Raw genomic sequence first — 11,302 nt, 5'->3', positions numbered from 1 at the left:
ACTTCTTTTGATATACAACAAAGGTTCAAATCATGGCAACAACTTTTTTTCCCAAATTATTATTATTATTATTTCATCCTCTTTTCTCTTTATTTTTTCCTTAAAAAATAAAAAAAAATCTCTTACTAATCAAGTATATACTGTAATAACTCTTTTAAAAACTTATCTTTCTTTCCCTTTTTATTTTATTGTTGTTGTTGTTGTTTAATTTTCCTTTCTTTCACTATATTTTTGCTTTTTAAATTTATATAAGGAACTTAATTAATTGAAAGTCTTAACTTTTATTGCCAAAGCCAACACAGAGTTTGCGTGTATATGTCGATTTACACGTTTTGAAAGAATATATTATAAATTATTAAAATAATATTTAAATTTAATACAAATTGTTTCCCCTCGCAACGTGCAAAGTAGATGAAAGTTCACAACAATGAAATATACCAACAACATCACAAACGCAACCAAAAACAATTCATAAAAACACAATATCACACCTGCATCAACGCATGAATGTCACCAAATCTTATGTAGAATAAGATAAGATAAAGCAAGACGCATTGTACTTCTGAAGTTTCTTCACAATATCAAACATGATTTAGTGCTTACATTGTAATATCATTCATCACACATCTGACGAACAATAATTAACATTCGTCGCACATATCATGTATATTAATTATCATTCGCCAATGGGGCTTTGCCTCATTGGTAACCATGCTTGCATGGTTTTCGAGGAGACCCGGGTTCGAGTCTCACCAGGGGGTTTTCCCCACCTGCCCGTTTGGATGGTGGCGGTTTCCTCCTGGAAAGTGCGATGCGATCTAACCAGTAACCGTGCGATGAAAACTAACATGCCTTTCAAAAAAAAAAAAAAAAATATTAATTATCATTCATTAAGCTTCTTCTCCTTTTTTTTTTTTTTTTTTTTACTTCCTCGATCGCGCCTAATCACACGAAAATTGTATCAAGTGGCAACTTTTTTTTAGTGAAAACAAAAAATAAAATAAAATGAAAAAATAACTCCGTAATATTTTTAAATTAGAGAGAGTGGGGAACATACTTTGATGTCAAGTTATGCTATGAGTACTATGAGTGTCAATATTGTCCTACATACATACAAGTATAGTGCACACATACCGAGCTTTGCTCAACCGTTCTATTGATTTAAATTAATTTGCTCAACGGTTGAACATACTTTAATTAAATTAATTATGCTTCCAGAACATACCAATTGTATGTTACGGAGTATTTTTTAGACTTATATACATACCGAGCTTTGCTCAACCGTTCTATTGATTGATGCTAATACTTATTATATTTCTTTAATATTTTTACAACCGCCGCCTTCTTTTGTTCTCGCAAAGAATCTCGTTTCAAAAACACCTCAACAACGCAAGGGTGCAAGCAATGTCCTTGTGAAGACTGTCAAGAACAGTCACAACTCACAAGATATGACCATCTTTTTCTATCGGCCACAAGATGTAACCATATATTGGCACCCCTCAGATTATATAATCATGTACGGGCCTACTCGAGATGTAATCGTTGTGCTTTTCCAGCTAATAAACTAACCAGTGGGAGCGTTACCTTAATTAATTTCCTACTTGTAATGAGGTTTTACTGTCCATTAAATTTTCTATTACAATATCACAATTTATAAATTTAAAATTTTTAGGAGGCTAGCGAAAATCACAAAAACCACGTAACCTTCCAGTAATCATATACCGTACATCTTTTAAAAAATATGAGTACTTGATAGTTGATGACAAATAATTTCGAACTTGTTTTTAATTTTATATAGTTAATTGAAACTTTCTCTAATAACAAATTAATTTGAATTGAAACTAATAATTGCATCTACACTCCTACGGAGTATGTTACGAGATATGCATACATGGAAGATGTATCTCATGGGCCTTGTTTTTAAACCCAACAATCATTTTAGCCCTATGTATCTCATGGGCCTTTTTTACAAGACAAATAATCATTTCAACTTCAACTCCAAACTGGCCATTGCAGCATTCACACAATGATTAATTGTTTAGATGCAAACGACAAAAGGTGAAGAGCAAATGTCATAGCAAACAGGATAGCAATCCACATCAAAGATTTAGGTTTACAAACAGACTGAAGTTAAGTGTAAACTTAATGACTGGAGAGACAATGTAATTTCCAGTACAAAAGAGGAAAATATAAAAAACAGCAGAGCTTATCATTATAAGCTGAAGCGGTGGACCCCAAGTGAGATAAATGTTTAGCAGTAGAACATGACCCGCTTCACATTATCCTTGAGAGCAGGGAGAGGTCTAACCGCAGCATTCGACCCTGGCACACGGGTGCTCCTTGCACCCATCCCACGACCAGCAGCCCCACTCGTCATCGACCCACTGTCTGATGTATCAGGCTCCATATAAAAACGTGCACGGAAGGCAGCCAGGTGAGCATAGTAGGCCGGTGGTACTGTTCACACCAACACATCAAAAATACAGTTTATACAAATAAATTTAGTGTACCTATCATATCTGTAACATAAGACAAACTTACCAATAGATACAGATCGAGTGCACCTAGCATATCTGTCGAAACAAACATAAAACAAAACTTCATGTTTGTATATATAAAAGGGACAACAATATAAAGAAAAAATTAAATTATAGAATGAAAAAGACGCACGTGTAACACAGGTTATTTGTGAGCGATTGTAGAGCATCAGCCTCAAACTTGTTCTCATCCCATAACACATGGTAATGAGCCGGACGGCTCGTACCCTGTTCAACAACAGATGTCAGACCCTAGTCTTCTAATTTGAATATCAAAATGAAAATACCACATGTTCATTTCTAAGACTATAGATATAAAATGATGGATCATCTTATTAATGAAAATGGTTCAAGCAGAAAAACTGAAATTAGACATATTAATGATTATTAAAATCTATTCAAAGTCCATATACGTACTTGAATTCCAGCATGGCTGCACAAGTAAAAATCAAACTCCGTGGGATGACATATCTTGGAGTCAACAACAGTGCCTGCAATTTCCAAACACATGAAATTTAATTTACAATGAACAAACATGAAATAAACGCAAGCAATACAAGTAGTTTTCTATAATAATAAGATATTGGGAGAAACGTGATTTAAAAAACGATCCAAATCTTGAATAAGATGATTTAGCAGCTTTTAAACACTGAAACACGTGGTCATAAAATATTAAATGTTATATAAACTCGATTGACAACCCTACAAACAAGTAATATAGTATCTTATTTGGATAAAATGATTCAGGAGCTTCAATGCATTAAAATATACATTGACAGCTTTGCAGCTAACTTTTTTCTGAATTAACCCGTTAGACCCTAGTAACATAACCTGATCCCATTTAGAAGTAAAAGTGAGTCAAAACTGCCTCGTCGAGAGAAAATTGATACTTCAATTGCATACCTGGCAGAACATTTCCACTCCTGTCAGTAGCATTGCGATCACGATGGTTGTCTGCAAACAATCTGGTGTGATGACGTTTTTGAACGACCACAAATGTTACAGGAGGCTGATAATTTGGCTCCAGTGATGCACATGCCTGTCACAAGTTTAAGTTGAATAAATACACCAAGACTATGACTATTTACAGCATAAATTACACATCTCATATTATCACCTTACGGATTGCATCAAGTTCATACAGCAAGACTTGATAAAATTGACCCTCGCTCACACCATCCCTAGATTAACAGGCTAACATCGTCAGATAAGGTTTAATAACTGACAACACTACTGAATCAGATAGTACTGAACAAGGATATTAAATACCTGTAAAAAATAATCCTTTGTGGTTTTTGTCCCGTAGCTCTACGGAAAGAGATGAGCAGCTCCCTATTTGTTTTCATGCCCAAAATAAACAAACACTCATCACAAAGGGTAGCAACTTAACAATGAAAACCTACATAGCACAAACTACCAAGAACCGAAGAGGTGGGTGGTTTGATGCGTTTAGACTTTCAAAAATGGGTCATATGGAAGATTAACTAAAAAGGAAGTGAAACAATCTAATAAGTTAAACTGGTCAAAACGGTTAATCTTAACGAGAACCTCCAACAACATTGTAATTAATAATTTTAGTTGCCATAACCAGTACCACTTTTTAGATCAATTTCAACAAACCAATTAAGTTGAGAAACCTATTAGACCATTAAACATAGATAAAAAGCGGCTATGAATCAACTATTTATTAAATCATATTTAAACAATTAAGATTTTATAGCAAGACACGGCAGAGACAAAAAGTGGTTGTGGATCAAACACGGTATAACCCACACTAAAAACATTAATTCCATCGCATAAAAGATTTGACCTGTAGCTCAACCCAACCAAATTATCAACTCTAGTAAAGAAATACTGTAGAGCATACTTGATCATGCCACCAGAAACTTTGCCTTTATTAGGGTCCTGCCACTCTTTATATAGGTCTTGGATAAGCTCTTGACGGTGGGCTTGTGCACAAACCAAGCCAGCATACTTTGTTATCTCAGGCCAATCTTGAGAAGCAACAACCTACACACCAATCAAACGGTAATTACTTAATACGGATTCATACAATAAAACAAATAACTGGATAAATATGTGTATGTGTGTGTGTGCGCGCACACTAGAAGATAAGTTAGCATGTCATACAGCTGCAATAGAAGGGCTTGAATCTTCCCCAGGATGCGGATGGGTGACATCAGCCCCAAAGATGATAGTAGGAACATCGCTAACATTAGGGATCCGCCTTGAAATTGCATCACGGAGGACAGTGTTCCTTCCTCCAACTTTCACATTTATCTTCAAAGCAACATTCGCTAAGTACTGCTTGCTCATCTTAAACACATGTTTCGTGAGACAGCACTGAGAAACAATCCCAAGATCAGTCTCACATATCCGTTTCAGGTCACCTGCACAAAAATAGAAAGAAAACACACAGTATATGAGCCTGAAGAAACACACACAAACTGTTCACATCTAATATAAGTATTAACATGACATTCTAGGCAACACAATGAGTGATTAAGGGGTTGGATGACGGGGTATGGTTGCAACATATCATGATTTACTGGTTGGGCAAAGTTCCACAAAGAATGTTCTGTCCAAAAAAGTCACCTTCTATGATCAAAAATACTCTGTAAAACATTATCATATAAACAGTAATATCCTAATATATAACAACTTAAAAGATTGTGAAGACTAAAAATAGACATTGGCTTTTAATCCCACTACAACAAATTAACCAATTCGTCACACATATTTTTAAACGCTTTATTAAAAGCGTGAACCTTTTGTTAAATTCGTCACACTAATAAATGTGTGTAAGTTTGTTACATGTACAAGTGTTGAATATAAACATATTTTCACACATAAATTTGTTAAAAAAAATGTTCACACTTACGAGTGTGTACAAAAGCAAATTTAATCACATTTAAATGCATGAGTAAACTTGTTACACCTCATTTCTTCACACAAGGGGAAGCGTGAACAAATCTAGTGCGACAAATTTTACTTAACACTCTTAAGTGTGATTATATTTATGATTGTACACGTTAATAATAAGTGTGAACTATTTTTCTTTACATCTTTATGTGTGAAACTATGACGATATTCCACGCTTATAAATGTGATACAATTACATACATTTATAAGTGTGTAGGTGTTAATAAAAAAGTTCACACTTCTAAAATATGTGAAAAAAATTGTGACGAAATGGCAAATTTGTTGTAGTGCCCCCTTTGACATTATAGCTAATAAATTATTTAACCTTTCTGAGACACAAAACAACCCAAATCAACCCATTAACAGTTAAATTGGTCAAAACTGCCACCTCTACAAGATATGATAGGTCAAACTCATATACCATAAAGAGAGCCATTGTTATCAGGCAAAATAACAATCAGCAAATCAAGCTCTTTTCTCTGAGGCTGGAGCTTCGTCATAGCCTCATGGAAACGAGCTTTCAACACACGCTCAACCCGATCAGGACGATCAGTAAGTGCTGGAAGCACAGGTTCGGGATTAAATGCCTGCATCAAGAATACCAATGTCAAATAAACGCATTAACTCAATGATCATCCACATTTAAGATATTGCAAGTTGTGGATTCTTGACTTACCATGCCAGAAATATTACACATCTGGGCAAGCTCGTAGCAAAATGTTTTAGCCATATTATCTTGCACATTGCGAGCAAAATTTATGCAGATCCAGTTTGCAACTCTCCCCCCATTAACCATTTTCTGTACCAAATTTTTAAGTATAACACATTGTTATATATCCATGATAAACTGCTGCTATAAAAAATCAGATAAGCTTAAACATATTTACAACTATAGCAGTAAGCACATATTATATGTAGCCAACAGAGCAAAATAAAAAATAACTTCCGGTAGTCGGGTAATGAAAAAATTGACAAACTCGGGTAATGAAACTAGCTACAGGCACAAACAAACAATTACCCCTGACCAATTGAGTAAAGATTAATAGGAATGACGCGAAAAAGTGAGTGACAACTCTTTGATGTAAGTTGCATACCTTACAACACAACTGATTATAATATACTAGTACAAAAAAATAGAATCATCAGACGTGTACTTAATAACTCTAGAAGTATAAAATCATTGTAGCTGTGTGAACAAGAAAAATAATGGATGCTAGCTGCCAAAACCTATGTGAACAAGAAAAAACATGTATAAAAAAGCAAGCATGTGCTAATGATACATAACCTGGACTCGCTGATAGGTAATGACATAAATAGTCAAAGGAGAAAATACCTTGTTCATCATGTTCCATTGACCTACTTGAGGAAGACAGTCCTTTTCACGGCCCGTGTCATGGTACTTGAGCTACAAAAGTGAAAAAAACAGTCAGCGAACATATACTTAGAGAGAAATGCACATAAGTGATGTGCACTTACCCAAGGAGGAGGCAAGATCCGAGCTTCAACAGAAGCTAGCTTCTGGCTAATTTTTATGCCAAACTCCTTTGCATAGTCATCATTAGCATAATTATTGTGAGTCACGGTCTGCGGAAGCATGACATGTGAAAAATAAGAAGTAGCCAGCTAATAAATATAATCAACAAAATATGGCATCTCTATAGCCAACAAATTTACATTACCAACCCTTATCAAAGAACACGTCCAAAAATTGCACCACAAACTTCATACAAGCTATGTAAATAGTTTGTACACCAGGAAAGATGAACAAAAATAGGTGTGCATGTCAAGTTAACAACAAACATTCCAAACAAGATATTTACTAAAAAACATAGACTTTGACAAGTGACGATCAATTACTAGCACAAAACTACAAATGCCAAACCTTTAGGATATCCCTCTCTCTGTCCTGAGGACGCTGACAGGTGACTTTGAGTAGAGCTGTAATTTGTCTCTCATTCAACCTCTTTGAGTACCTCTGACCCTCTACAATCTTACAGACCTGACAACTTTATCACATTAGACATCATCTTATCCTAAATCCTCATTGCAGAAGATGATGTTATTAACAAACCTCCATAGGCAGATAATTTGGTCTCTGAGTATTTCCCACTTGCAGGCATGGCCATTGTATGTGTTGGATCACAAAACCATAAGTCTCACGGAAGTACTCAACCACAGATTTCATTGTTCCGGTTTCATCCACAGGAAAACTGATGTTTAAGAAAATAAATATAAATATAAATATTAAGTGTTATAATCAAAGATAAAATCAAGCTATTTACAGATAAGAACATTGTAAACGCGTTACTGGTTCTTACTTAAGCTCTCTTGTTGCTTGAGGTGTTAAACCACATATACGATACTTCCGACGCATATTTCCACGGTGTGTTACTTCAACCTTGATTCCTCTTAATGCTTTTTTTATCTAGTAGAAACAACATGAGCTATTAGTTACATAAATGCTTGTTCAAACTTATTTAACAAGCAATGCTAAAAGTTGCACATGCCCAAATGCATGTTCAACTCAAAGTTACATAAATGTGTTTTTATCAAGTAAAGACAACAGGGGCAACAATTTTCCTAAACGGCTGTTCACCTTATTTAACATGCGATGCTGAAAAATACATGAGTGCCTGTTCAACTTTAGATTTCATAAAAAGATACAAATGAACTTAGAAAAGTGCATTGTATTCTTCGTTTGGCAAAAATAAATTCCAATTCAAACTCGTTTGTGAAAGTGCATTTGCTCCAAACCATTAAACTTAGAACAAATGACCATATGTCAACTTGATAAAAGATCTAACCTTCACCCGGTCAGAATCGGATAATGGTCTGCCTGTAACATCCCTGTTTAGAAGCTGAGTAACAAATTCAATCACCGGTAGTGGCTCAATGAAGGCAGTAGAAGACATGTCTGTAAAACGGCAATGACAAGCTCAGTGGAATGAATTTCATATCATGTAAATATACAGTCAAATATGAAAACGTGCGAACCAATATTAAGAGACAATCCCATCTGAGTAGGACGTATGCTCTGGTAGAAGCCACGCCAACTTTCGAGCCCTTCACCCAATGGTTGCTTCTGACCCAGATTAGGGTCATAAAATGATCTGCCCACTGGCGTGTACCTAACATAACCAGCATACACAATTACAAACTACACCAAATATGGTTAAAGATATCAATCAAAATAAAGCATTGAGAATTAGCATCTTTACTTATTAGTAGGCAACTCCCGAAGAACAATATCTAGCACCTGAAGTGCTTCCTGTGGTGCGTCAGCCTGCCTTCCCGCTAAAAACATTCCTAAGTGATGCAAGTCAGCACGCGAAGCGAACTTGATTGCAACTTTAAATTCCCTCTCTCTCCTAAATCAAGAACAAAAAGGATAGTTGATATAGAGCAGTTCAATAAGATAGATAAGCAGAAGCAATTTAAATAATCACAAAATGCAAGACCTGGCACCGCCTGATCCATCATCTTCATCAAGCAGAGTAATTTTAAAATCTTTCGATACAAAAGGCAGAGGTCCAGCAGTATAGAGACTCTTTCTTCCATCATATGCAGGGAGACGCTTCCCAAGATGTGAAACCTGATAAAGTTTCACCAGCTGTGCAATCACCGCCCGGTTCACACCACGTGAGGTCACTTCAGGGGTGATGGTAACCTACTCGGATCACAAAACGATAAAGCAATCAGAAGTATGACCATGTGTTTAACACTACAAAACATTTAAAAATCAAATCACTTCAGAAACTCACATCATACTGGTGCAAATCCTTGTCAGGCAGTTCAGCAAAGAAATGGTTGGCCTTAACAATGCACCTTATTCCCGTGCTACCTTTTCCCGGGCGTAGAGGGAACCTCAGTGACTTGCTAGAAGCAGGTGGGGCTTGAACAGGCTCCTCTCTCTGGATAGAGAGCTGAGCCACTGCCTCTTGCACTTCAGTGACAGGTGCTTTTCCAGATGGAGGTGTGACCCTGGGTTGCTGGGGAGCATGTGTTGCTTGGTGCAGCTCGGGAGTTGATATCATTGAAGGTCCAGAACCAACACCACGCTGAATTGGTGCAGTTCCTCTTGGAGTCTGCTGTTGTTGAATTGATCCAGCAGGATACTGTTGTGGGGCCATGCCACCGCGAGGGGGCCCACCAACATTGGATGGCCCACGTGGAGCCCAACCTCTACCTCCTTGAGGTGGTGGTACCCCCTGAGCTTGGTACTGACCCTGTGGTCCCTGACCACCTCGTCCTCGTCCTTGATAGGCACGTTGTTGCTGTGGCTGTTGTGGTGGTTGTGCTGGCGGTTGTTGTTGAGCTGGCCGCTGTTGTTGGGCTGGCGGCTGTTGTTGTGCTGCCGGTTGTTGTTGAGCTGGCCGCTGTTGTTGGGCTGGTGGTCGTTGAACTCCAGTGCCCTGTCCAGCACCAACTTCATGTGACTCGGAACTCTCACCTTGAGTTCTTCTCTTCCTCACCATGATTAAAACTGAAAGAAGTAAAACATCACTCAGTTCAAAAATGGCACAGTAAGAAATAACTTGAAACTATAAGCACCATAGTCAGAATGACAAATGCATCAAAAATTTTACGAGCGTTTATAAAAAAACACGTAATTGTCTACTAGAAAATAACACATCAAAGAAAAATTACTACGATTTTCCGCACAATATCATATACGAAGTATACACATATGTGTGCATTTATATATATACACATACGTGTATTTATTTTATATAGAAAAAAGAATATGATAAACCAAAATTTCAACATGCATCACAAGAAAAGTAATCCTAACAAACTGTTCATAATTTTTTTCACATAATCTAAATCAAAAGCGAATATATGATGTCACGATTATAAACGACTAAAACACATGAACAAATAAGAAATTAAGTACACAAACAACTTAATAATCAAAAGTGTAAAAAAAAAAAATCACAAACAGAAACATAAACCCTAAGTACCAAAAAGAAACCCTAAAATTAACATAATTAACATTTCCGTACAAAAAAATAACAAAGATCAATTAAACAGATAAACAAAAAGATCAACACAGATCGAAGCTCGAATACACAGTTAAACACAAAATATCACAGATCGAACAAAAACGATCACCGTAACAAGTTTATTGACCCTAAAATTGATCACTGTAGACATTGTTGTACCTCAGAAAGATAAACTTCAAAAATCTTCTTTGCGAGAGCAAAACAATATGATCGATTTCAACTTCTAACAAAAATGGCAGGTAGAACGAGTGGCTTGTATAGTAAACCGCTTATATAACGAAGAGTAAGAGCGGTTTGCTTTTTCTTTTTTTTCTTTTTTTTTCTTTTTCTCTTTTCACTTTTCTCTTTTGTTTTTGTAAATTGAAAATGCGAAGCCCAACAAAATTACTTGACAAGTCACTTTGGAGTACGGAAACGATAACGGGCCCATGGTTTGAACCGTATTTCATCCTCTTCTTTCTTTTGTCTTTTTCATGAGTTTATGTAACATCACTCGGAAGCAAGCAAGGTTGAAAAAGACGTGAGATGGGGCCGAAACGTTAGCAACCTCAAAACGTCGCAACGGAAAAAACGGAGTCGAAACAGGGTCGAAACGGATGTTGACTAACGTTGACTTATATATATAAAAGAATATGATAAACCAAAATTTCAACATGCATCACAAGAAAAGTAATCCTAACAAACTGTTCATAATTTTTTTCACATAATCTAAATCAAAAGCGAATATATGATGTCACGATTATAAACGACTAAAACACATGAACAAATAAGAAATTAAGTACACAAACAACTTAATAATCAAAAGTGTAAAAAAAAAAAAATCACAAACAGAAACATAAA

At 36.0% G+C, this 11,302-nt stretch overlaps 1 protein-coding gene across 1 annotated transcript; it reads right to left on the bottom strand.

Moving 5' to 3' along the window:
* Positions 1-2,061: 2,061 nt before the first annotated feature.
* On the bottom strand, positions 2,062-10,784 carry LOC139844907 (protein argonaute 1-like). Its single transcript, XM_071835132.1, has 22 exons — positions 10,622-10,784; positions 9,221-9,942; positions 8,918-9,126; positions 8,678-8,827; positions 8,454-8,587; positions 8,264-8,373; positions 7,778-7,884; positions 7,531-7,669; positions 7,342-7,458; positions 6,936-7,043; positions 6,793-6,864; positions 6,136-6,258; positions 5,881-6,046; positions 4,668-4,927; positions 4,405-4,547; positions 3,807-3,869; positions 3,655-3,718; positions 3,441-3,576; positions 2,955-3,028; positions 2,671-2,765; positions 2,542-2,573; positions 2,062-2,457 (listed from the first exon to the last, which is right to left on the bottom strand). The coding sequence occupies exons 2-22, from the start codon at positions 9,932-9,934 to the stop codon at positions 2,252-2,254; spliced, it is 3,222 nt and encodes a 1,073-aa protein (XP_071691233.1). The 5' UTR covers positions 9,935-9,942; positions 10,622-10,784; the 3' UTR covers positions 2,062-2,251.
* Between the last annotated feature and the right edge of the window lie 518 nt (positions 10,785-11,302).

Source organism: Rutidosis leptorrhynchoides, chromosome 4, assembly GCF_046630445.1.
Source record: "Rutidosis leptorrhynchoides isolate AG116_Rl617_1_P2 chromosome 4, CSIRO_AGI_Rlap_v1, whole genome shotgun sequence".
Lineage (NCBI taxonomy): Eukaryota > Viridiplantae > Streptophyta > Magnoliopsida > Asterales > Asteraceae > Rutidosis > Rutidosis leptorrhynchoides.
This window is presented reverse-complemented; position numbering and strand designations above follow the sequence as displayed.

What these genes read in the sequence shown, in the direction of transcription:
- LOC139844907 (XM_071835132.1), bottom strand. Translation starts at nt 9,934, where the DNA reads ATGGTGAGGAAGAGAAGAACTCAAGGTGAGAGTTCCGAGTCACATGAA. An exon ending in TAACAATGGCTCTCTTTATG is followed by an intron (nt 4,928 to 5,880) that starts GTATATGAGTTT and finishes ATTTTTGTGCAG; the next exon opens with GTGACCTGAAACGGATATGT. An exon ending in CAAGCCCTTCTATTGCAGCT is followed by an intron (nt 4,548 to 4,667) that starts GTATGACATGCT and finishes ATTGGTGTGTAG; the next exon opens with GTTGTTGCTTCTCAAGATTG.